This window comes from Otolemur garnettii, unplaced genomic scaffold (genome assembly GCF_000181295.1).
Source record: "Otolemur garnettii isolate 467f Iridium unplaced genomic scaffold, OtoGar3 scaffold00087, whole genome shotgun sequence".
Taxonomy (NCBI): Eukaryota; Metazoa; Chordata; class Mammalia; order Primates; family Galagidae; genus Otolemur; species Otolemur garnettii.
The window spans coordinates 4,694,252-4,720,139 of NW_003852482.1; the positions used below are offsets into that span (position 1 = coordinate 4,694,252).

Here is a 25,888-nt window from a genome sequence, read left to right on the forward strand (position 1 = left end):
AACAACAATGATGGCTGCAACCAAAAAATGGCCGGGCGTTGTGGCGGGCGCCTGTGGTCCCAGCTACTTGGGAGGCAGAGGCAGGAGACTCGCTTGAGCCCAAGAGTTGGAGGTTGCTATGAGCTGTAATGCCATGGCACTCTACCCAGGGGGACAGCTTGAGGCTCTGTCTCAAAAAAAAAAAAAAAAAAAAGAAGTAGAGGCACTGAGGAGCTCGGCATGCTGACCTCACTGCATCCTGGGCAGGAGCACCCTGTGTCAGTGTGTGCCCTGCTTATAGCTGGGACTGGTGGGAGGACAAGGAGCTAATGGTCTCTTCCAGCTTGATGGCTGACTGTAAAGCTGGGGGCCACACCTGGGTGGGCCTGGCACTCTGGGGGCTATGGCTCGGAGAGAACCTGAGGGTGCAGCCCAGTGCCCTCCCTCATTACCACTCTCTGTGCTCTGGGCAACTCCTGTAAGCAGGAGCCTCTTCATCAGCACAAAAGCTGATGCTTAGAGGTAGAAGAGTTAGAAGTTAAAGCAGGGGAGGGAGGGGGGTTGTCAGTAATGTGTTAGCTGATCTCTTTTGGGATTAGATGTGGCAAGGACTATGGCGATTACTATGGCAAATTCTATGGGTGCCAAAGAAAGCAGATGAGCCAGGGAAAGCCAGTTATGTAGCAAAGTGCCAGCAGGCCCCTGGCTCTGAGTTACAGTTTCCCACGAGGCGGTCTCCAGGGAGGTTTGGAACATCCTTTGTCTTTCCCCCTGTCTTTTGTGAGTTGCCTACACTTGTGTTTTCTGGACCAAGGCTGGGTGCCTGTGGCCTGGGCAGGACGAGTGGCTCTCCCGCTGGCTCCGTGGTGTGCCTGGGGCTCACTCACATGCTGCATCACTTTGCGGGGCAGCTTCTCTGAGTGGGCGATCCATTCTTTCATTAAATCCAGGATGATGGGGATAAGGCTGACCACTCCTCCATAGTGGTTCCTGGCCTCATCACAGCTGAGATGGTTCACCACGTCGTGGGGGTATCTGCAGGCACAAGGGGGCACTGGTGAGCCTATGCTCGGGGACTCCCCAGGCTGTGGCAGGCAGCTGCCAGGCCTCAGAACGGAACTGGACTCACACCGTGCTAAGGCTCTCTGTCCCCAAAGACTGCTATAGCAGGTTTAGGGAGGCCAGATGTGAGTTGTAAACTGCTGACCCATGATGTATAGCACCTGGGTCAGGCTGTGGAGCCTGCAGGATCCAGTCTCCCTTTAACTCGGGACTCTGGCATATTGTATATCGGGTTCCCCACTGCCCCTGGAAGTGGCTCCTCCAGGGCCCGGCTGCTGTGCATAGCAGTGAAAATCTTTGTGGGCTTCTGGGAACAACAGTTCTATGACCCCTCTCCCTTTGCTTGGTGCTAACTCCAGTGAGATGTGTTACGTCCTACAACCAGTTTTAAAGAGGACGTTTCATTGAGTTAGAAACATTCCAGTAAATTAATGGGGTCTAGGGTCCTCCCCCACCCCCAGGCAGACTGGACAGTAGCCATGTGATCCATGCAACAGAAGAAAGAAAAGTACAGTCACCTGCTTCCTTGGCAAAAGCCTCCCCACAAGCACATGCTGAGGCCTTGAGGACAGGACTAGAAGCAACTTACTTTGCTCTCAGGGTGCTTAAGTCATTGCTTTGGCTAACGAGGGTTTTGCATTTCTCGAGGAGGTTGTTGGTGACCGGGGTGCCAGAGTGCAGGGCCTCAAAGTGCTGGCAGAGCCTGCTCAGCTCGGAGCAGATGTCCAAGAACATGAGCAGAATCCGCCGATCGGTGGAGTTGTTGCAGTAGTGATCCATGTAGCTCTGCACCTGTGAGGGCCAGACAGCGCGAGCTGGCTCAGGCGCAGTCCAGTAGCGCCACACTGTCCCCTCCCACCCTCTCAGAGTCACAGGGGTTAGGGGGTGAGAGTAATGCTGAAGCACTGTGATGTACGCCCACTATGTACAGCCAGCACCCAGGTTGCACAAGGTGGCCTGCAGGGCTGGTCCCACTCACTCCCTACCTGAACCCCCCACGCTGAGTAGCCACCTTTTCTAACCCTCATTTTACAGCACTGTGAATCCTGGAGGCTCCAGCAGGGAAAATAACCTGCTCAGAGCATGGGTGTTAGGGGCTCAGCTGGATCCTGCCTCCAGCTCAGTGGCGCTGAGCCAGGCCCCTTGCCAGTTGTGTCACTGGCTGTGACACCTGAACCAACCACGTCCTAAAGCAGAGGACACTGCTCCTTTCCTGGACTTTTCATGCTATCGTGGCACATGGAGGACCCGTCCTGAGAACTGCTGGGTTGGGCTGCCTGTACTGAGGAGATAGGCAGAGCTTGAGTCCTTTGGGCTCTAAGCCAAGGTAGAGAAAGGAGAGGTCACCAGGTGGAGCTGGGGAACATGATTACCATGCAAGGAAAACACAATCAACAAATCCGCTCTGGGAAGACCTAGAGCTTAAATACCAAAAATAAAACACCCATGTGAGTGTTTTAGATGTGGGAGTATAGAAAGCTTCTGATGCCACAGGAACACTGACTTCATCTATATTTAGCTCCTTTCACTGGGGGCTGGTCCTTCCTACCCCCACCCCTTTCTTCAGGGCTGCCTGGGGCCACCCAGTGACTCTCCTCAGGTGGGACCAGGGCAGCAGGCCTCATCTTATGTTGGGGGAGAAACAGGCTCTGGTCCAGGCCAGATCACCTTGATACAGGACAGGTGGTGCCCCAGCCAGCTCAACCAAGCTGGGCTGGAGGACCTGCTGCCTCCGCCTTAGCGGTGTTGGTGCAGTGGCAGCCGGCAGAGGAACCAGGGGGCTGGAGCATAGGCAAGGGGGGGAGCCTCCCTCCCCCACCAGAGACTCCTATAGCCAAAGGGACCAGACAACTGCTGGGGAGACACCAACACCTTGGTGTCTCCTTCCCCTTTACACTTATGACTAAATATGGAACCCCCATTTCCTATGCCTAGGTCAATTTCATGTAAGTTTCCTAGGCCTCAGTTCTGTGAATGGACTGTGTCCATTCATTAGTACATTCATTCACCTTGCTCCAGAGGAAGAGACTGTGTCCATTCATTTCCTGGCCTCATATAGAAGGAAGCCATGCACCTATATATACCCCTAGAGGGAGAGAGAAACAGAGCTTTTCTCTCCCAACTAGGGTTTTCTCTCCCTACTAGGAACTTTACTGTTTTTGTATTCTTTTCTGTAAATAAATTCTGTCTTGCCACTGATCTATGGTCTGCGGATTTATTCTTCAAATCACCGAGACCAAGAACCTGAAAGTCCGGTAATCAGATTTGGCGAGCCAGCCAGGAGACAAGACGAAATTCCGGTATCAACATGACCCGTTCCACAGAGTTGTCCTGTCGAGGATCTGATGATGGAGGGGGTATCACCCGGGGTGGAGGGACCTGCAGCCTCAAGGCCACATGTGGCCCTCTAGATCTCCAAGAGCGCACAGTCCCTCAACCGAATCCAAACTCGATCTTAAATTCAGTCAAAAGGTCTCACTCAAGGACCCAGAAGGCCATGTGTGGCCCTGCGGCTGCAGGTCCCCTTCCTGCTGCAGTCACCTTTTTGTTGCTAAGGGATGGCTTCACACATGATCTAAAGTGGTGCCTTCCCACACACTGCCAGGCACACACACCAGGGCGGGGAGGGGGGTGAGGAGGAACCTGCTCTGTGTTGTAACCACAACACAGCAGCTGCTGTGTGCGCAGGTAGCCTTGGACACTCTGGTTCAGGGCAGGTGGAGAATGGGCCCCAACATGCCAGGTGAAGTCAGAACACAGGCCGCTGCTTGGTCCCAGGCGAGAAGGCCCTTCCTTTTCATGTAGAGGGGAGTGGGCAGGGGTCACACAGCACTGATGTAGATTTGGGTGGGGAGGAGGAAGGAGATACTTTTAGATACTGAAAATCTGTCTAGTGCTCTTAGAAGGCTGAGCTGCTGTGGGATGGGCTAAAAAGGATGTAGCCAGTTTATTTTGGGGTAGTTCAGAGGCACATGCACCAGCACAGGGGCTCAGTGTTACAAACTGGTGAGACTAGGGGAAGGTTCTGGTTGCTCTTCTTCTGTACATTAATGTTGTTCAAGCTAAAAAATCGAGGGGGAATCTAACAAAAATTAAAGTTTTTTTTTTGTTGTTGTTTTCTTTTGCAGTTTTTGGCTGGGGCTGGGTTTAAACCCACCACCTATGGTATATGGGGTCAGTGCCCTACTCCATTGAGTCACAGATGCCACCCTAAAGTTTTTTTTTTTTTTGAGATAGTCTCAACTTTGTTGCCCTCATAGAGTGCTATGGTGTCACAGCTCACAGCAACCTCAAACTCTTGTGCTCAAGCGATCCTCTTGCCGAGGATCCAAGTACCTGGGACGACACATGCCCGCCCCTACACCTGCCTATTCTTTTTTAGAGATGGAGTCTTGCTCAGGCTGGCCACAAAACTAGTTTTTAAAGACACTGCCAGCAAGGATTGCTTGCTCTCCAAGACCCGGCTTCTCTTAAGCAGCTGTGAGCCCTGACTTCCCTTCCCAGCCCTCCCTGAGCAGTGATTCTTCATCTTTTCCTTCCCAGGGGTTCTGGCCTGTGTGTGTCCTGACTGCACCGTGGCTCAAGCCCCCAACTCCCTGGGAAGCTTGTGTCATCTTGAGGCCCTTAAGTCCTACGGTGCCCTTGCCAGCAGCTAACCCTTAAAGAGATGCAGGGGAAATAAAAACACCTGTGGCAGTGACTAGCAAGGTGCCCAGCCTGTCGCAGTTTCTCAAACCCAAGTAGAATCTGATAGCAGGGACCACGTCTGTCCAGCCATAGATGAATCCTACTAGTCATGATGACTTAGAGATGATGAAACAGGCACAAAGAGGGAAACTCAGTGGCCCGGGGGACAGAGGTGGATTTGAACCCTGGCTGGCTGAGTCTGGAGCTGCATCATTCACTCCAGCACTCGGGGTGGGGTGGTGGGGGGTGAATGACTGACTCTTTCCACCATGTAGGACCCGGGTTCTGGTCGTGGCACAAACATCCTTCCCATCTTGGGGCCTCAGTTACCTCGAGATGGGGGACTGGGCTTGGTGAGGCCCAGGACTATGAGTCTGGCAGACCCTTGGCCCCCACCCGCCAGCCCCAGCTGGGGCACCTGCTCGATGCTGCTGATGGGCCGGATCTTGTCGTGGGCGTTCTCTCTGCAGTGCTCCAGGGCGGCGATGAAGGTGAACTGCTGCTGCTGGAAGAGCTTGTACTTCTGCTCCGTGCTGCGCAGGGACTCCTTCACCTCGTTCATCGTTCCTGTCTACGCTCACTCGGGACACGAGGAGCCTACAGGGAGGGAGGGGAAAGTGATGAGGGCCCCAGCTCCAGAAGGGAGTATTCTGTGCTGAGGATGTCCGCAGCCCTCTCTGTGGAGCTCTGGGCCCAGTTTCCCCACAGCCCTGAGGGGCTGGGGCTGTTTTCATCCCCTTTTGCTGAAAAGAGACGAGGCCCTGGGAGGCTGTACTATTGCTCAGGACCCCCCTGGCTGTCCACAACAGCTAGGCTGACCCTCGACATTTACCCTCCATGGATACATTCTCTGCCGTGAAATAGGACTTTCTGTTCCCAGCTGTGGACAGTGTCTCTGGTCCTCACTTTCTGCAGTTTGTGGGCATCTATACACACTCACACATGCACACACACAGCCTCCAGTGCCTCCCTGAGGTGTCAGCTAAAGCTGGGGTCAAAGGACATGCCACAGAATGGGAAACCAGCTGATTATCAGTTTGGACCAAATTATCTTGAAACATCTGCCACTCTGCAACTGATGGGAAGGGCACCAGGAGAGGAGTCAACACTTGCTTATCTAGTCTGAGAAGATTCGGGTCTCCCGCTTTGTGCTTGGGGCAGGATTCCCTGGGCAGGGCTGGTGGCTGGCACACTCTTCCCTGCTCTAGTGTGAATTGCTGGAGTCACCCTGGGTAGTGGCATTAACACTGTGGGGCGTGCTCTCTTTTGGTGCCTCACAGATTGGCCCTGTTGTGATCCAGGCAGTCCACAATGCGCCTGGAATCCTATGAGCAGAAAGGGCTGTGGGTTCTGTACTCCATGACATCACAGTTCTGCTGAGCACAGGCATAACTCTCCAGATCACAGCTTTCAAGCTGGAAGGGATGTTAGCTGGTCCACACCTCCAAACTTCCACAGGAGCTCAGAGAGAAGGAACCCGCCCAGGGTGTCACAGCAAGTTTGTTGCAGAGACACTGGTTCCCAGGCTTCTTGACATCTAACCAGCATCCTCACTGCTGTCACATCCAACTTTCCCTCCACTGTTACCAGAACACATGGGAGTCCAGGCTCAAACACGCTGGCCTGTGCCATCTGAGCAGGGCTCAGGGGAGGCTGTGCCAAGGTAGGGTCCAAGTGAGATGTTGGAAGTGGAAGGGGCCAGAACACTTGGCAAGGGAGGAAGGCACATTCCAGGCTTCCAGGCAGGTCCCAGTCCGAGGAGCAAGAACAGGAGAGAGCCAGGAGGCATTTCTGCTGTGTCCATAGCCGTGCTAGGTCTGGGATCTCTGACCCAGTGGTGAGGGATCTCTGTGGCAAGAAGAGACGGCATCGGGGGAATGAAAAGCAACTTGGGAATAGACCAGACGGTGGCCTCCGTGAAACCATGGACAGAGTAAGTAAAAGAACTTGGAGAAGACTGGGCCCTTCAGTGAGGCAGAGCCCAGGTGGAGCTGACCCTGACAGTGACACCTTACACACCTGGGGGACTGACTGGAAATACAGTGTGCCTGCAGCAAGAGCCACAGATTGGTGTGGTTGACAGACTCCAGGCAGCCACCGCTTCCTGCTGTAGGCCTAGGCTGGGGCCTCCTTCCAGCTCAGCCTGCCTGAGGGAAAGGCAGCCCAGGCTCCAGGAATGGTGGGGGCCCAGGTTTATCAGACACCCGCCGCACCAGTGGCTGGTACCCTCCCCGTGGGGCAGACAGCACCAACTCGGGCACAGGGGTTTCCTGTTGTCCACAATGTCAAGCTCACCAAGACCCCACTAGGGTGAGGCAAGGGAGATATTCACCTTCATGCAGAATTTAGGGGAATGTCAAAACCTTCAGCAATCCAGATAAAAATAGTAAAACAAAAGTTAACACTAAGTGCAAGAACCAAATCAGAATTCTTGGGGGGCTTTTTTAAAGAGATGGGGGTCATGGGGAGAGTTTGGGGGCTTTTTTAAAGAGATGTGGTCATGCTCATTCCCCAGACAGGATTGCTGGGCCTTGCCATATTACAGCCTGAGGCACAAGGAAACATCAGTAATATAGAAACTTCTTTATTTAATTTCTGAAGTGGACTTTTTAGATTGGCACTAATTTTGATTTTTAAAAAATACAAAATTAAAATATGTATCCTATGTGTTTTTTTTGTCGGCCTCTTAAACTTTGCCCCGAGGTGGGAGCCTCACCTGCTCCCCCATCTTGCCTCAGGACTCACAGATGACTCTGAAGGTAAAGCTCCAGAAAATCTGGAGAGTGGCACAAAGGCAGGTGTCCAGGGAGGAGGGAATGTTCCCTTTGGCTTGGCCTTTCCCCATGATATTCGGGGCTGTGGTTGGCAGCAGTTAAGAAGGCCCTGGAGTCACCCAGACCTGTGTTCAAATCCTGGCTCTGTCCCTTTTTGCTGACTATGGCACACTGTTCACCCCCTGAGAGCCTTGGTGTCCATCATGTGGCAGGAGGCCGTAACATCAGCCTTCCAGCCTTCCAGCCCTATGTCACACGGGACAACAGGTAAAAGGTGTGAACCCTAGAGCCAGGAATGGGGGGGGCATCATTGGAGCCATCAGTGCTACTGTGATTAATGTGGTGGTGGGGATGCCACAGCAGGCTTGGCGTGTGCCTCAAAAGGAGCAGGGGCTGCTGCGAGCTTGGCCTAAAGGGGACGTTTGAACCTAGTCTTGATGGTGGAGCAGGTGGGCGGGGGGTTGGGGAGCAGGGATGTGAAAATACTGTGAGCAGGCACAGAAGAGGACAGTGGATGGAGTCAGGTCGAAGGACCCCATGTAGGAGTCTGTGTCTGGAAGACTCTGAATGCTTCTAAGCTGAGCGGGTGGAAACACCTCATGTGCTCACTCACTCATTCCTTCATTCATTCTGCAGGCCAGGCCCTACCAGGTGCTAGGCTGTCCAGCATTGGACAGAACAGACCAGATTCCCCACCCTAGAGGCAGACAATACCCACAGCGAAATACATAGTACTTCCGATTAGGACATAAGGCAGGGAAGTGGTGGGACCTTGGGGAAGAGGGCCACTGGCAGGAGGAGGAGGCTAGGTACAGGCAGGCCGAACGATATGCCAGTCCTCAATGAGATTCTGGCCTGAAGAAGGGCGCTCACTCCAATCCTGGAGAATGGCAGGTCACTGACAGGGCTCTGGACATGCGTTAAGTCATCACCACAGCCCTAGAAGGGGGTACCATCATTTTCCCACATGACAGATAAGGAAGTGCATAAGCCAGGACTTCTTGCTAAGCTAGACTGGGCTCTTGGCTATGTGCCTTCTCCCTCCCCTCTCTAAGTGACAGGATTTAAAGAGAAAACACACCAGACATCAGACTGACTGGTGGGGGGGGGGGCGAGGGCGGAGGAGAACACCAAAGGCCTGAAATGCTGCCAACCTCTCCTTGGCTCCATCCACTAGCTGGACCCCAGGGCCCCTGAGCCCCACTTCTACTCCCACTAGACCTTTCATATTCCTCATCCCAAAGCAATGAGTACTAACATTCAGGGGGCCATCTTTTGTGTGCCCGGCTCCCTGCCACCCTCCTGGGGTTTCCTGGGGCTGCCAAGTCCTCCAGGGATACAGTGCTACCTTGGCTGGTGGCCCCAAGAGTCCCTGAGAGCAAAACTGACTTCGTTCTTGATCCTAGCAACTTGTGACATGCACACCAGGAATGTCATGAGAGGAGCTGTAATAAGCTATCCAAAGTGATCGTCCCTTGAACGAGAGCCACTGCAGCCAAATTAGTGTAGATGAAAGGCACAGGGCGCAAGCACTTCTCAATCTAGGGGAGGAGGGAGGAAAAAAATGATTACCCAATAGGTTTTAGGCTTTAATTGATTTGTATTTTTCCAGGCTGCTAAAGAAGATTAAATCATGGTATGAAAAGTGCCTAGGGCTTAAAATAAATGAGGAGAAAGGCAAGTCACTTCAGAAATGTCCAGGAAGCAAACTGAACCTCTCCCGTGCAAACTGCGGGCTTGGTTGTTGAGTTCTTTGTGCAGGGGGAGGCAGCTTCCTTTTCTTCCACGGCTATCTTTACAGTTGGGACTGACAAGCTTACCAAGGTGTGTGCACACTTTGAGGAAGTGGCTTTGGGGGAAGAGCCAACACCATTGGAAGGCATGTCTCTGGGCTTTGGCTGCTGTCAGGATGCCTAGTTCAAGCCCTGACCCTGCCTTTGATTTAACCAGAGACTTTGAGCCAAGATTTTTCCCTTTTCTGGAACTCAGTTTATCCATCTGTAAAATGAGGGAGTTTACATTAGAGGCTCTTCATGGGGGCTTCTGATCCCAATACTCTTAAGAGGCTCAGAAAGGCCCAGCAAGGGGCCCCAAAGGCACCAGCCAATTGCTCTTTCTCATCCATATAATGGGAATGGAGACGCCTGTCTCACAGGGTTGCTTCACGGATTAAGTGAGCCCATGCGACCTCTTGTGCTTAGGCATGCATGCCAGTTGCTAAGAGGTTCAAGACCGGAGCCAGCAAGACCCTTCTACAGTCCCCACTTCACAGGGGACTGAAGGGAGGCACAGGACAAGTCAATAGCTTGTCCTGCTCAGACTGCGCCTGGAGTTGAATTTGGGACTGTCTGAGCGTGCCCTACTCCCCGCTCCGTAACGCACAGGAGTTTTGTGAAAAGCACAATGTAAGCGTTCACTTCACGGTGGCTTCTATGACTACCTCGTGCACTACAGCTCCTAGTTGGGTGCTGCGACAAACACCGGGCCACCCCGTTCCACGCGGAACGAATACGACCCACAAACTCCCTTCCCCGTGGCGTCTCACGCCTACCCCTCCAGGGACAGCCGCCCGCGCAGCCCCTTCCATCCTCCGCCCCCTCCACGTTCTCTCTCCCATGCCCGTTCTCTCTCCCGCGCCCCGGGGCCTGGCTGCGCCCGCGTCGGCCCTCTTTACCCCAGCTGGTCGGGAGCGTGTCGGCTTCACAGAGCACCCAGAAGCTGGGTGACTCGTGGGAATCTGGCGCCCCGAGGAGACTTGGGAGGTGGGGTGCGGGCGAGGGGGAGGGGCCGCGGCCTGATTGTTACCCCCGCGGCCATAGCAATCGGTCACGTGGTCGCGCTGCCCCGCCCGAGAGCGGGAGGTGGGGTCTGCGGGCTCGGAGCTGGACCCTCCCCCGCACCTAGTCTACGATCTTCATCTTAAAGAGGGGGAAACTGAGGCCCAAACACTGGCCCATGAAACTTCTACGGCCAGGGTCAGATTGCAGTGACTGAACCAGAGGCAAGTTCCGCACCTTGCCCCTCCGACTTGCCCCTCCACGGCGTTACAGGGGTCTCCGCACTGGGGGAGGCCTCGCGGGGCGCATCCCTGATCCCACACAGCCGGCTGGAAGCGACCTGACGGTGCACTCCGCTAATGTGCACCGATAGGCATAGCGAAGCAAGGGGAGAGGAAAGGACTTCGCCAAGCCGCGGACGGCGTCTGCAGACGAGGTCAGGTCAGGGAGCCGGCTAGCGCGCCAGACGCTGGGGACTAGGCCGAGGGGTGCGGCTTGAGGAGGGAGGGAGGACTCTGCATATAGACGGGCGGGGCCTGCAGACGTCGTGAGCCTGGGGGCGGGGCCTGAGAACGGGCGGGGCGGAGAGGCGCTCGGTGATGACGCAACCGCTCGGCGGCCCTAGCGACGCAGTTACTAGGGAGTGGTGTACTGTGGCTGCCCCATGGATGCTACCACTGCCCCGCACCTCATCCCCGCAGAAATGCCTCAGTACGGGGAGGCGAACCACATCTTCGAGTTGATGCAGGTGACCCGGCCCTCCCTGCCCTATTACGACACAGGCGGCGGCGGGGAAATCTCTGTCGTGATGTCGGGTGCGCGACGAGGACCTGCAGTTGGCGGGGCCGAGTCGCAAACCCACAAGGCAGCCCACTTTGGATGTCTGATAGCTTTGTATCGCAGTGACCCAAGGGCGCCCTAGAGCTGAAGACGCCCCCTGGCCCTGCCCGGGTTTGCCTCGGGCGGAGCCTGGTGGGAGGAAAGGCCACCACTATCCTGGCCATTTGGGCCAGGATTTAGTCTGGCTCTGACGCCAGGTGGCCTTAGGGTCTACAACAGGGCCCTTGTCTCGGTTGCTGCACCTGGAAAATAACGCGTTGCAAAAGGTGATCTTCTAGGCGCTGTTCCCGCGCTGGCAATTCTGAGTCTGTCGAACTGTGTGGGGGAGCCTCTCATTACCGGTTTGGGGGCTCAAGGGGGCATCCCCATCCTCTGAGACAGTTGCCTCCAGGGGCAGCAGCATCTCCCATCCTGACCCCTCCTTGGAGCCAGGTGTCCCAAGCGCTTATCTTGGGTTCTAGGCCTGTCTGGGCCGCCGCCTCACAGAGTGACTTTAGACAAAAGTGTGCCCTCTCCTGTGCCCGTTTTCCCTGTGAAGCCAGTGCAGCAGGTAAAGACTTCTGGGAGCTAGATTGGAAGAACTCTCAGTCAGTCAAAAGTTCTGAGGGCCAAAGGGAAGCTGGAGCTCAGATTCCAGAACATTTGTCTATTTCTGGGGATACGTACACCCCATCCCCAGGGACTTAGCGTGTTTATGCCTCTGGTCATGTGAGCCTCTGACTTCCACACTAGAGAGCTGAGCTCAGGCTACAAAACCTAAGTCCATCCCTCAGCAAATATATGCTTCCTTTGGAAAATGTTAACTTAGAGAAGGGAGAGTTTCTAAAACTGCTTGAGTGCCCAATCACAAGTAAAATAGCTGGCTAGGTTACAGGTTGGTGGTACTGGGTAGAATGGTGGAGCTCTGGGGGCCCTGTGGTCTGCTCTAGACATCTGGAGTGTCTTCAATAGTAGTTGTCTGGGGAGCTGCTCAAGAAAACATTCAGTCCAGTATTTCCAGTCCTTAGTCATTTGTCTATTCCCTCCTTGGTTTTGACCTTTTCTATGTTTTATGCTTTTTAGCATAAAGGTCTTGCTCTGTTGCCTCACTAGAGAGCTGTGGCATCATCATTGCTCACTGCAGCCTCCAACTCCTGTGCTCAAGCGATGCTTCTGTCTCAGCTTCTCAAAGTTCTGGGATTAAAGACATGAGCCACCATGCCTGGCTTATTTTTTACTTTAAAATGATTTTAGACTCACAGGAAGTTAAAAAAAATAGTATAGATTTCGGGTCTGCCCTTGCTCCAGGCTCCATCAATGATTACATCTAACATAACTGTAGTACTTGGTTAAAACCAGGAGACTAATGCTACACTATGTTTACCTGGGCTGCAGGCCTTATTTGGATTCCATTCATTTTTATCTGCACTTATTTGTTTGTTGTGTGTACATAGGAAATTTTATCATGTGTATAGATTCACATACATAGCCACATTTTTATTTTAACTTAATCATTTCTTGAATTTGACTCACTTTTTAAAAATTAGCTACTTTCCTTCATCCTTAGAAATAGCTTTGAAATTATATGTTTGATGTACTTATTTTTTCCAATACATATTAAATATGCAACTCTTTAAAAATAAAATGAAAAATATTCATGTGTAAACTGTCTAGGATCATCTCTCATCATCACATGCATTCAGTCCAGCTGTGCCATTGAACATGTGTGGAAGGTAAGGCCCAGAAGAGGGAAGGGATTTGCTAGTGAGATATAGCTACAAGTAGAACCAGGACATCTCCCAGTTCAGTGGTCTTTTTGCTGAACTGTTCACTCAGGCTGGTGAACTACTGATTCACCAACCCGAGGAACCCATCCCTTTCATGATGGGTAGACACTCCGTCTACCCCCAAAGGGTGAAAGCCCTTCACTGCTTGTCCCTAGGGCAGGAAGATGCCACTTACTGTCGCAGCCCAGCTCCTGTCAGTTCCCAGAACATTTCTGTGCCATTTGTTCTGTGACCCTACACACTGTTTCCCTTGATATGTTTCCTAAGTTGGATTAAGTGACCAGAATATCCCAAGACTATTCAGATACTGGCCTGTAAATATTTTGTCCCATACTGGGGGACATGTAATAGTGATGGCCACATAACCCCAGCAGACATCTTCACTGGCTATCTGCCATGATTGTGCCAGGTACTGGAGTGTCCAGGAAGACAATGAAGCCAGCAGAGCCCATGGCCACTGGGGGCTGGTAGCCAGATGGGCAGGGACAAGGGAGGCAAGGAATGGGGACCAAGAGGGCAGGAAAATCCAACAGATTTACCTGCCTGGTCCGTGTGCTAATGAAGGAATGTTCCTGGTGGGATCTGAGGACTGAAAAGTCAACCATGACAAGAATGAGGGAGAGGGTTGGTGGTATAGTGGTGAGCATAGCTGCCTTCCAAGAATGAGGGAGAAGCATTCTGAGCTGGGGCACAGTATTCACTGAGGCCCTGAGGGGGAATGGCAGTGCCTGAGAAGAACTGGGAGAAGTCTTGTAGGGGAAGCACAGAGGGACTCATGGGAGAGGGCCCTGGGACTGCCAGCTCTGCCTCCCCAGCAGCATCCACACGGCCCATCTCATGTCTCTGCTCACAGGGACCCAAGCAGATGCCAGCTGGGGCAAGGACTGGGTCCCAGGTTGAAGCCATCTTTGGTGGGGTACAGGGAGAAAATGCCTCATAGCTGGTATCCATGGAGACCAGGGTGCTCCTACAAGTACTGACCGCCTCATCTGCTCTGTGCCCACAGAACATGCTGGAACAACTACTGATTCACCAGCCCGAGGAACCCATCCCTTTCATGATCAAGCACTTGCATCGCAATAATGATAATGGTGAGCACTGGGTGTACCTCCTTCCTGCTTCCTCTTCCTCCTCAAGAGACCCTACCCTGCCCTGTGCACAGATGAGAACTCTGTCTGTCCTGTGCCTGAGGGAGGTCACAAGGGGTGGAGGGAGGGTTTTGGCAACTTGCAGTGGTGGTTAATTTAACAATTCCTTAATTTTCTTGGAGCACAACTAATAAAAATTCTGTTGCCAACTTATTAAAATGAAAACCTCGGAATGGCCCATGGAATAAATTATTAATGCCTTCTCCTGCCCTCGCTGATGTTGCCTATTGGGTTTAAGCTCTCTGATCCCTCCACTTGTCAGGTATAAATTTGGTTTCTGGCCTGCCTAGACAGGAAGCACTGGGGCTTTTCCGATGGCCTCATTACCAGTGCGTTAATGAGTTTCAGAGCTCCCCGATCCTTTGCAGACGACGAATGCGGGTGGGCCAGACCCAAGGCTGGAATGCAGAACCGGGGAGTGGGGGGGCTCACACTAGGAAGGCCCCTCACTCTGTTCCACAGTGGATTTGCCAAGTGAGCCCGGTCATGTGAGAGCTGTCAGGGAGAACTGGTATCCTGGGGTTGTTATGTTTCTGTCATTGGAGCGTTACCTACTTTGAAGGAGCTACCAGAACACTAGTGAAATTAGACAGAGGCCTGAAATGCCCTGCAGTGGGGTTCAGAAGGCCCAAGGTAAGACATGTCACCACATAGTTTTTTTTAAAAGGTTAGAGAGAGGAGGCTCCAAGCCTCAGGAACTCCAGGCACACAGGCCTTTTCCATGTGTGGGACACACAAGTCCTGATTCCAGGCTTGGCTGCAGAGTGAGGGGCTCCTTAGGTCCTGCCACCTAAGCAGGCAGGTTCAAAGACAGCAAAGGGCCAACAAAGAGGCCCTAGTTACACACAAGCGGGCGATTCTCTGGGTCTCCTTGTGTTCTGCTGACATCGACTAAGAGCCCCATACACCCCAGGTGGAGGTAGAGCAGTGCTGGGTGAGGGTGCAGGAGCACCCCTTTCCTAAGCTGTCCCACTTGCTTCTTCCCCAGCCCCACATCCAGGTACAGTTTACTGTGCCCTTCAGTGACCCTTCTCAGACACCTCCTTCCTCTGCATAACTGTTTATTACATGGCCTGCTATAGATTCACCTGCTCTGTGTGTGGAGGAGTAGGGGGTGTTAAGCCCACCCTTTTTTCCTGGCCATGCCTTAGGCTACAGACCCAGGCTCTCCCAGGCCTCCCTGATTCCAGCTCCATTTGCCAGAGGAAGTACTTCTGCACCTCCCCTTGTCACAGCCCAGGCTGAGCAGGCTACTGGGCACCCAGGTGCTGCTGGGCTGTGTTACCCTAGGGCTGCCGTCAGCATCTCTGCCCACACCCAACTCTCCTGCTGCCACCACCAAAGAAACAACAGGAAGTAAAGTAGAAGTGACACAGAAACGAAGTGAGGAGGACCAGAAACAGCCGCTCCAGAGCCCTGTCCTGCTGTCCGGCCAGCGGGGGTCCTTCAGTGTCAGGGAGCCTTCCATTCACTGGTCATGGATTCATTCTCCTCTTCAAATGTGATGAGATGGTGAGGGATCATTGCTTTCTTGGCCTCAATTTCCTCATTGGTAAAATGGGCACATAAGTGAGATTGAGGCCATGAAGCTTCTAGTCAGTGATGGCCACTGACAGACAGCCCAGGGCACACACGTCCTGATGCTCCCACAAGTGGGGTCCTTCAGGGCGTGAGATGTTGAATTTACACTTGTGCAAAGCCTAATGAGACTTTTTAAATTAAAAAATGGGCTTTATGACAGTATAACCATTTGAACCCTGATAAATTGGGCTGCATTGGCACTTTCTACCTTTGGTCTGAAAACCTGTGTATGTGCCATGCTCTGTGTTCTTAAACCACCAAGCTCAAGGTTTAGCTAGTCCCCCAGCCTGGAAATTCAAAAGCCTGAAGTTTAAAGCAGAGTCTATCTTTGCTTTATGTTTTTCATTGTTTTTTTTTTTTTTATTTATTCTTTTGTTTTGAGACAGAGTCTCACTCTATTGTCCTGGGTAGAGTGCTGTGGCATCATAGCTCACAGCAACTACAGACTCTTAGGCTCAAGTGATTCTCTTGCCTCACCCTCCCAAGTAGCTGGGACTATAGGTGCCCACCCAAATTCTGGGATAGTTTTTCTTTTTTTCTTTTTATTTATTTATTTGAGACAGAGTCTTACTATGTCGCACTTGGTACAGTGCCGTGGCGTCACAACTCATAGCAACCTCAAACTCTCAGGCTTAAACAATTCTCTTGCCTCAGCCTCCCAAGTAGCTGGGACTACAGGTGCCAGCCACAATGCCCTACTATTTCTTTTAGTTGTTGTTTGGCAGGCTGGGCCAGGTTCAAACCCACCAGCCTAGCTGCTAGGCTATAGTCACCAGCCAGTTTTTCTATTTTTAGTATAGAAGAGGTCTCCTTCTTGCTCCGGCTGGTCTTCAAAGAACTCCTGAGCTCAAGCAATCCTCCCACCTTGGACTCCCAGAGTGCTGGGATTATGCTTGCATATCACATAAGCAGTGCTTGCTTTCAGTGTCAGGCTGTCCACTTCATCAGGATTTATGTTAAACATCCTCTCTCTGGTGTGCATGCAGCACAGCTGCTGTTGCCGAACAGCCACCTCTGCCACTGCCTTCCTCCCTTGGTCACCCCCTCCCACTGCGTGGTGCCTCCTTCCGTTTGTTCACAGCCTTTACTGCTTTCTCCACGTCACCCCTGCCTCATTGCTCTCAAGCACAGCCAGAGGATCCAGACCTGTCTCGTTTACCTGCTTGCTGAGGGCTGGCCTCCTGTCTGTCTTCCTGAATAGCTGGAGTCAAGTTTTTTGGCCCAGATGCTCTCAGGGAGTAGAGTCACTGGATCCCAGTAACCTCGGCTTCCCACAGCCCTCCACCCTCACTCCCAGGCCTTTTGCTGGCAGCTTTTATGCATGTTGGAACATGTTTGTCCTTGGCTCAAGTCCCAACCACTTAAATGAAAAGAAGAGAGGGACATTTGTGGTTTTCCCTCCCTTTGCACGGCCTCCCCAGACACAGAAAGCAAAAATGGGGCAAGAGGAGGGGAGACAGGGAGACAACCTTGCTTTTGTGGCTGTTCTAGGAGAGGGGAGAAGCCCAATCCTGATAGTTCTGGAAGAGAGTCCAGGAGGCTAGCAAAGGTCCCATGACATCCGAGGGTGTCACTCCCCGGGGCTGGGTCAGCTCGTCATGCCGCCTTCCAGTTACACAGCAGCCTGTGTTAACTGGAGCCAGGACCTTGACCCTTCCTCTCACTAGGCACGGGGTTAACCATGACACATGGCAGCATGGCGGGGACTGGTGTGGAGGGAGAGAGGCTCCGGCTCGTCCTGGTGAGTGTAGACATGAGGAGTGGCACACGGGGGCTGGCAGCCCCTGCACTGAGAGAAAAGCAGATTTAGTACAAAGTGAGCATTTACAGTAGCCCTGGGCAATATTAAAGCAGGCGATGGTGTATATAATGGTATGTTTCGTTTTTCATCAAACGTTTGTCCAAGAAAGCTGTGTATTAGAGCTCCAATACCTAAGGGTGTTCTTGTGAATTTTAAATCATGCTCCTAGTTAAACCTCAAAAGGATCAGTGGATGGAAAGGTTTTTTTGATTTCCTTTGAAGTGGTTGGAAGAAGTTGATTACTCTTGGCAGTCAAGCAGCCTTTTATGACACTGTTTATAAATAATTACTCATGAGCAGTGCTGGAGTTTCAAGGTGTTAGATTTTAAGAAACTGAAATTAATCGCATAAATGTGTGCGAGAAATTAGGTGGAGAGAAAGGCCGTGGATGTTCCCCTTTTAAAGTCTTTTTATAGATGTGTACAATTTGGGTGCCACTTACAGAACCTGGAAGGGGAGGGTTTCCCCTGCAGCATTCCAGCCTGGTAACTTTGTCAAGATGAACGCGTGACTTGGGAATGAGACTCCTTCCCCAAATGCCATTGTCGAGCCGCCTTTCCCTTCAGGGGTCGGCAAGTCCTGAGCCCTGTTGGATATGGCCCACCTCCCGAGGAACTTCAGTGGGGCCTGCGGTCAGAGTCCTGGAGAGGCCGCAGGTGACGGGCCTGTGAGTAGACCCAGGGTCCCCAATGCTCCCTTATCCCATTGTGGCCAAGCACTGCCTCCATGGTCTGAGCCAGCCACATCCTCTGCCCTGATGTCCCTGCACCCTGACCACTTTCCCTGCTGTCCCCAGACCTGTGACACCCGAGCTCCAGTCTCACTTGACTATGTATCCCCAAAACCACCTCGTTCCCAGGCTTGTCCTTCAAGGTGTTCTCACCTGTGTGGTTTCTCTCTCCCAGGAGAGGGCCCTGGGACGCTTCACCCCAGGCTTCAGGCCCAATACAGAGAACTGGCCCCTGAATCCTGCCCTGCTTCCCACCTCAGAAGCTGAGAATTCCTTCCGAGCTTCTATGACACCAGGGCCTGGGCCTGTGACCTGAGCTTTGCTGGTCAGCTGGCCCCAGACTCTGGATTGCATGTGAGAGATGCTTTTCCCAGTGGCCCCATAGGGCCTGGTTCCTGGGTTTTGGCAGCAACTTGACTGGTGGCAGCCCTAGGGCCCACATATGTCAGTAGCCTCGTAGGTATAGGCTGTGTGTCTGGTGCCCCCCAGACCATTTGGTGGCCTTACTTGGGGTGTTCTTCCTGGTGGGGTAGCCCCGGGCCTGGGTCCCTAGCCTGTGCAGGAGTCTGAGCCGCACCTCGGCCACAACTGGTTCCTGCCGCTTGTACCTGAGAACACTGACTGTCAGGGAGCCTGTTGTGAGGCAGTGTGGAAGGGTGGTGACGAAGGTGACAAATAGTGATCAAAGAATGAGATGGGGACAGCTGAGGAGGCTGTCCCTGAAGGCCACACTGTGTGGCTTCTCACAGTTCTGTCTGCTGTGAGAACAGCAGGGGAGGGTAAGACTTGGTCCCTGTCCTCAAGGCGCTGCCGTTCTATGGAGGACAGAAGTACTGCTGGGTTCTCAGCAGAGGGATGAAACTCACCAGAGTGGAAGGCAAGCACCAGCAAAGCCACTGGGCATGAGCCTCCAAGGAGGAGGGAAGCAGGGCGCCCGGGGTGGGGTGAGGAAGGGTGAGGAGGAGGCTCCTGCTGGTAGGGGAATGATGGGTGGCAAGGTGGGAATGTGGAGAGAACACACCCAGGGAGAATAAGAAAGTCCAAGGCTTCTTAGCTTAAAGGAGAGGGTTGTTCAGGGATCTCAGGTAATTCTCTGTGTCCCCAACCAGAGAAGGCTCTAGAGGAAAAACCTGTCAGGATGACCAGGACGCCACTCTGGCTTCTGTGGAGGTCCAGAAGGGGTTCAAGGGGATTTAAAGGGATACAGAGATCTTTGGGGCAGAAGAATATTGGGAGCTGTGTCTACTATTTGTGGTGGGCAGGTAACACCCAGCCCGCACCTAAGTTGGAGAGAAGTGTCCAAAATGGTTTGCTGAGCTGGAGCAGTGCAGGGTCTCCAGACCCTCCAGACACAGAGCTGCACGAGGCCTCCCTGCCTCCAGCACCCCTTGGTCCATGTTACCAGCACCAGCTGCAAATTACCTACATTTCAGGGGACTGATGGGCCAGATTTATAAATGTGCAGAAATTTACCTACATTTCAGGGGGCTGTGTGTGTCCATCTTGCCCTTGAGGAGAGGGCAATTCCCTTGCCAGGACTAGGGCACAGAGGACGCTTGACTCACTTTTACTTGCTGTCCAGTACGTGGCCTCACTCCTGTGTTCCAGGAACCATGGCCTTGCTGCTTTCCTTGGCAGGGTACTTGTGGAGTGAGTCAATGAATTATCTTGAACTCCTCCACATTTTCCCTGGAAATGAGAAGGCACAATGAAATCGGGCAAAGATCTATTTAAAGCAAAGCAGCTGGCTGGGTGTAGATGTGCTGACCATTAAGTCGCTGGCTAATTCCTTCTCTGTGTCCAGCCCCAAACTAAGGTTTGCGAGGAGGGATAGACTCTATACATAGATGTTGGAGGCTTGCTTGAGTTGGAGAGAACATCTGTTCATGGTCCCTGGTGGGTTAGGGGCCAAGGTGAGGGAGGTTACTTGCTCTCCACCAGTAGAAGGACAGAAGCAGCACGATCCAGGTGGCGTTGCGGGAGGCAGTCAGCGTAGCTTTCTGTCTGGACACCCCACCTGCTCCCTTTGCTTTGGCCCAAGTGCACGTGCCTTTCAGCACCCTGCCTGGTGGTCATCTCTCTTTTGTTTGCTGCATCTACTGATGGTCTGAAAGCTGCTTTAGGAACTCAGGCCTCCAAGCCACAGCAGCTGCCAGTGTTTTCTATTTGCATAGAAATGTCTGTATTTGAAAACAAAGACTTTCCTTTCTTGAGATTTATAAATCTGGCCTATGCACTCCAGGCTTTTCTCATTATTTCCCTCTGTAAAATGATGGGAATACAATTTGCCCAATAAAAAGGTATAAACATAAAAAAAGCTTCAAGGGTCGATTTACATAAAATACAGCTTTATTTGAAAGAGCATCTCTGAGACAAAGTCCCTGTTTAAAATGCTTTATGGTGTTTGAAATCCCAATTGTTCTCAATATTTATTAGTTTGGCAAACAAGTTACGGTGTCCAGATCCCCTTGGAGCTAGAAGAATAAACCATCTCGGTGATCACTTACCTCTCTAAACACAGAATGGATTCTATGGCAAGAGCATCTCTGAGCCACCGGGTTACAAATGGCTGTGTCAGTGGCAGAAAATGAAATCTGGGGAGGAGAGAAATAAGTGTGCCCAGAGTACCGCAGGCAGGGGAGGCTGCTTTGTCATGCTGAGTGGTGACATTCAAATCTTTTTATTCTACAGTGCCGAAGGTTATAATATTAGGTCCACCGGCCTCGGGGAAAACAACCATAGTAAGTGTATCATGTTAAGTGTTGTGTCACTGTACTGTCTCATTCACTGTCCGAGCTGGAGCCAGGCGGCCCTCAGCGGCGCTGCAGCAGAACCCAGCGTTTCTTCTGCTTTTGTCTTCTCCTTATTTTCTTTTCACAAAAGGAAGATGTAAGTTTATAGGAGAAAACCTAGAAAATAGAAAAAACCCAAAATGTAATTCTCCAACCATCCGAAGATAAACACTGCTTTAGCATTTTTGCTAAAGAACCCTTCCAGGGTTTTCTGTGCCTTCATGTCTGCTTTGAGCACCTAGATTCTAGAAGTGGGAGTGCTGGGCCAAGCAGCACATACATTCCAGAGACTTTGGCAAAATTCTCTCTTAAAATTTGAATTATGAGGCTCAATGCCTGTAGCTCAGTGAGTAGGGTGCTGGCCACATACACCGAGGCTGGTGGGTTCGAGCCTGGCCCAGGCCTGCTAAACAACAACAACTGCAACCAAAAAATAGCCAGGCGTTGCGGTGGGCACTTGTAGTCCCAGCTATTTTGGAGGCTGAGGCAAGAAAATTGCTTAAACCCAAGAGTTTGAGGTTGCTGTGAGCTGTGATGCCACGGCACTCTACTGGGGACGACATAGTAAGACTCTGTCTCAAAAAAATTTTTTTGAATTATGAAATCTTTCAAACTATTTCCCAGTTGCAGTCGAAAAGCACAGAAACTGTATCATGGCTCCTCACGGACCCAGTTCCTGGTTTCACACATATTCATCACATTGCCATATTTGCTCTGTTTGTTCTTTCTCTATTTTAAAGAAAATACAACTTGAAAGATACAGCAAATACCTGAGCCCACCTCACATGCCCTTTTGTTTTACTTTTTTTAATTAACTATTTTAAAGATACTATCAGTTAATTATTTTCTTAATATTATACAAGCAAGAACTTTTTACCCTTTTTCTTCTTTTCCTCTTGGGCGGCAAGCAGTGTCCAGATGCTGGTGTGCTTCAGCCCATCTATGGCTTCATCCTTTAAGGTCCACTTTTTTTTTCTTATTTAATTTTTTTTTTTTTTTTTTTTTTTATGCAGAGTCTCACTCTGTCACCGTGGGTAGAGTGCCGTGGCATTATAGCTCACAACAGCTTTAAACTCTGAGGCTCAGGCAATTCTCTTGCCTCAGCCTCCTGAGTGGCTGGGACTACAGGTGCCCACCACTGCACCAGCTATTTTTAGAGACAGGGTCTCACTGTTACTCAGGTTGGTCTCAAACTCCTGAGCTCAAGCAATCCACCTGTCTCAGCCTCCCAGAGTTCTGGAATTACAGGTGTGAGCCACTGTGCCTGGCCTAATTAAGGTCATTTTTTTTTTTTTTTTGCAGTTTTTGGCCAGGGCTGGGTTTGAACCCGCCACCTGTGGCATATGGGGCCGGGACCCTACTCCTTTGAGCAACAGGTGCCACCCTAAGGTCAATTTTTTAAGTGCCAAAACATGTTAAAATTTCTGTTATCTGAGAGGAGACCCTTTCTGCCTTTTAAAAGCCAGGCTAGTGAACATTAGTGAACCCATCCTCCACCACTGGTGGCCACACGTCAGGGGCATTGTGGTGGGGCAGGCCCTGGCACCTGTTTTCTCCTGAAAAGTAATTAAGTTAGCTGATCCTTAAATGGGTCTGCGTCTGCTATGCTTTTGGTGTTAGGATAGCTGTCCTACTTATCTGTCTGCTGTCCATCATTCTTCTGTCTTTCCAAAGCTTTCCTATTGACTGTTCAGTATCAGCCTGTCATCTTCCACACCTTTCTGTGGTCAACCCACCTGACTCTAGCCACTCTCACTGTTTTGTTAGAAATCAGGGACCCCCAGACCTGCCGACCATCAGCGTCACCAGGGTGCTTTGGAAAATCCTAGCTCCTGCTCTCCCCTCCAGACCTTGTCTGAATCTCCCCGGGCAGTGCCCAGAATACTAATAGTTGAACTTGCTTCCTGAGTGACGCTAATGTTGGGAATGAGGATGACTGAGTCTGCATGTAGACCAGTGGTTCTCAACCTGCCTAATGCTGCGAGCCTTTAATACAGTTCCTGTGGGTCGGGACCCACAGATTGAGAACCGCTGCTTTAGACAAATGTGCTTGATGAAGTAGGTTTTCAGGAAGAGTCTGGTTACTCTGTGTGAGGGCCTCCTTTTGGGAAGGGCTTTTGTCTTTGACATTTGACTTTCCAGGGCCACCTGTCCCGTGTGCCCAGCTCTCGCTCTTCACTGGTCACTGGCAGGAATTTTCTGGGCAAAGCAGATTCCAAACTCAGAGACCTGCTTTCGTTAGGTCCCTGTGTGGCCGAGATGATGGAACTTGTCCTCCCTGATAAGGTCAGGCCCTGACAGCGGTTAGCTCGTGTTTCAGCTGCAAGCATTTTGGTGAATTTGCTGTCCTTGCCCCTGTGTGCCCTGTGGAGACACAGAAGTCTGATTTTACAATGATAAGATGATAGTAAACTACACAGAGCTCTGCCCAGCTTCTTCCTGGCACTGTCTCTGACTGTTCAATAGCAATAGGATCGGAAAGAATTAAGGTTCATACCAACCAGGAAAGGGCCTTCCTAATGCTGAAATGGTCATCAGCATAATTTTGGTGTTAAGAACATTTTATTGTATTATTATTCCTTAAAATTTACTCCTCCTCATAGACTTCATAGAATAGTCACCAATGAACTAAACATTCTGTTGGCCACAATATGTCATTTCCCAATCTTAAAGAAACTATGAATGTTGTGACCCATATTTAGCTCTCATTCCACAGTGCCTATTCTAAACCTCTCTGAGTTAAAACCTCAGGGTCAACAGAGCTTGGAAAGGTGTGTCAAGGGCAGCTGAGAGCGTAGCCCATATGGGTCTTACAGTGCCATCTGGGCCCCTGCTGGCTGAAGAAGAGATGGCATCCAAGATAATTCCTAGGGTTTGTCCTGGTGGCCTTCCTCTAGCCAGAAATAACTGTGCTTCTCTGTGACCAGCATTTTCTAGGACAGGGAAGAACCTGGATGTTTTAATAGAGCTATTCTTATATTCATTGTTTTTGATAAAATTTTCTTTTCCTCTTTTCCTTCTATAGGCAATGTGGCTTTGCAAACATCTGAACACTAATCTCCTCAGTGTGGACAACTTGATAGTAAAAGAATTTTCTGTTTTGGCCACTGAAGCCAGGAAGCATTATCAGAAGACCAAGGTAGGACTGGCCTGGGGCAGGGGTCGGCCAGCACAATGCTCCCTGCCTTGGCCGGGCTGGTTCCCATTTCCTTTTGGATTAAGTGAAAGAAAATGGTGACATACAAGATGAGATGCAGGTGGCATGTGATGAAGGAAGGAGAGAGTCCTTAGCTAGGGCCCATGTCCTGCTGGGTACCAAAGTGACATGTTTATGGTGGGAAGGGAGTGAGGGAAGCGATTTTGTCTGCAAGGCATGGTCCAGGCTTGCTCCTTTCTGCTGCTGATCTGTGCTGGGTCTGCGGGCTGAGCTGGGCTGGGCAGTGAAAGGGCAGCACCCAGGTGTCTGCAGAGTGCAGCACTCCTGTGTGCTGTGCCTTAGGGTGTGGCCTTCCGTTGCCTAGCGCCCTGTGGCACAGTTCTCACCCTCAGTCCCTCTCTCACATGGGGGAGCACCCCAGGAGAACTGGAGGTTCTGTTTCTAAAATCCCACCAGCTCTGTACTTGAGAAATATCTTTTAAAGGAAAATGCAGCTTGGTGCCTGTAGCTCATTAAGTAGGGCACCAGCCACATACACTGAGGCTGGTGGGTTTGAGCCTGGTCTGGGCCTGCTAAACAACAATGACAACTGCAACCAAAAAATAGCCAGGCGTTGTGGCAGGTGCCTGTAGTCCCAGCCTCTTGCAAGGCTGAGAGCTGTGATGCCAAGGCACTCTACCAAGGGCAACATAGTGAGACTCTGTCTCAAAATAAATAAATAATAAAATAAAGGGAAATGCAGGGCTAGATCTCATTGCTTCGCTTGAGTACAAATAGAAACTCAAAATATTTCTTCCTAACTCCCTTTGGCTGGATGTGATGGTGTGTCCCAGATATTCAGGAGGTTAAGCTGGGAGGATGGCTGGAGCCCAGGAGTTCCTGGCTGCAGGGAGCTATGGTGATGCCACTGCACTCCAGCCTAGGTGACAGAATGAGATCCTGTCTCAAAAAAAAAAAAAATTTCCCTTTGGAGATAAGCAGGGATGTGCCCTCTGGGTGTTACCCCCGAGACACAGTCTTTCCCTCATTCGAGGTGAGAGCGCTGAGAATACAAGGGCCCTCGTGCTGAACACAGTGAGTGTCAAGTCTTTCTAGGGCTCCCCTTCACCTCATAATCTTGAGGCCAATGGGCAGAGCCGAGGCCTGTTGATTCAGGCCCCCTCGGCTCTTCCATTGCTTAAAACCCAGGGCAGAAGGGCCCTGCACAGGCATCAGCTGATCTGGACCTGGTCAGCTGTGTCTTCTCTCTCCCCATAGGACAGAAACACCTGTGACAGCACCTCTGCGCAAAACTTAGGCTTCAGTAACTCACCATGCCAAAGAAAATTTTTTTTTCAACAATGTGGATTAAAGTTAAGCACAGGAGATAAAGATGATTACCAAAAATTTGACAGAAGTTGAATGAGGTGGTGAAAGTTAAGGCATGATAAGAGATAAGGCACTAGGGTGGAGGTGGGGACTCTGGGTGCTCCGAGCAGAGGCTTAGTTTGTGTAATGGTCAATCTAGGTCTCTCTGGGGCCTGACCACGAACCGGGCGAGAACCAGGGGTCTCCTACCAGTCTTGGCAGGGGATATGGCTGAGAGCTGGTTGTATCCCATCCTCATCCCCATTCAGGGCTCATATGGCCACTGTTCCTCCAAGAAGTGGGAAGTGGGAAGTTTCCAGCCTCAGGGTCACCAGTGAGATGTGGACAGCCCTTGGTTTCAAAGAGCAGGAATCCGGCTCTGCGCCTGTGGCTCAAGCAGCTAAGGCGCCAGTGACGTATACCTGAGCTGGCAGGTTCAAATCCAGC

General features: G+C 51.5%; 2 protein-coding genes across 2 annotated transcripts in view; one reads left to right on the top strand and one right to left on the bottom strand.

Moving 5' to 3' along the window:
- Positions 1–692: 692 nt before the first annotated feature.
- SPACA9 (sperm acrosome associated 9) lies at positions 693–5,290 on the bottom strand. Its single transcript, XM_023516175.1, has 3 exons — positions 5,147–5,290; positions 1,631–1,833; positions 693–1,014 (listed from the first exon to the last, which is right to left on the bottom strand). Exons 1-3 carry the CDS (start codon positions 5,288–5,290, stop codon positions 693–695), a joined length of 669 nt encoding a protein of 222 aa, XP_023371943.1.
- Positions 5,291–10,943: 5,653 nt separating this feature from the next.
- Positions 10,944–25,888, top strand: part of AK8 (adenylate kinase 8) — a 140,066-nt gene continuing 125,121 nt past the window's right edge. The window contains exons 1-4 of the mRNA XM_003794875.3: positions 10,944–11,027; positions 13,892–13,976; positions 20,837–20,886; positions 23,963–24,076. Coding sequence (XP_003794923.1) covers positions 10,944–11,027; positions 13,892–13,976; positions 20,837–20,886; positions 23,963–24,076 — 333 coding nt within the window. The remainder of the gene's footprint in view (positions 11,028–13,891; positions 13,977–20,836; positions 20,887–23,962; positions 24,077–25,888) is intronic.

Bases quoted from the DNA above. Each gene is read 5' to 3' on its own strand.
- SPACA9 (XM_023516175.1), bottom strand. From the start codon at position 5,290: ATGAACGAGGTGAAGGAGTCCCTGCGCAGCACGGAGCAGAAGTACAAG. The intron at 1,834-5,146 runs GTGCCCCAGCTG...TGGCCCTCACAG, and splicing joins CCATCAGCAGCATCGAGCAG to GTGCAGAGCTACATGGATCA. The intron at 1,015-1,630 runs GTAAGTTGCTTC...TTGTGCCTGCAG, and splicing joins TTAAGCACCCTGAGAGCAAA to ATACCCCCACGACGTGGTGA.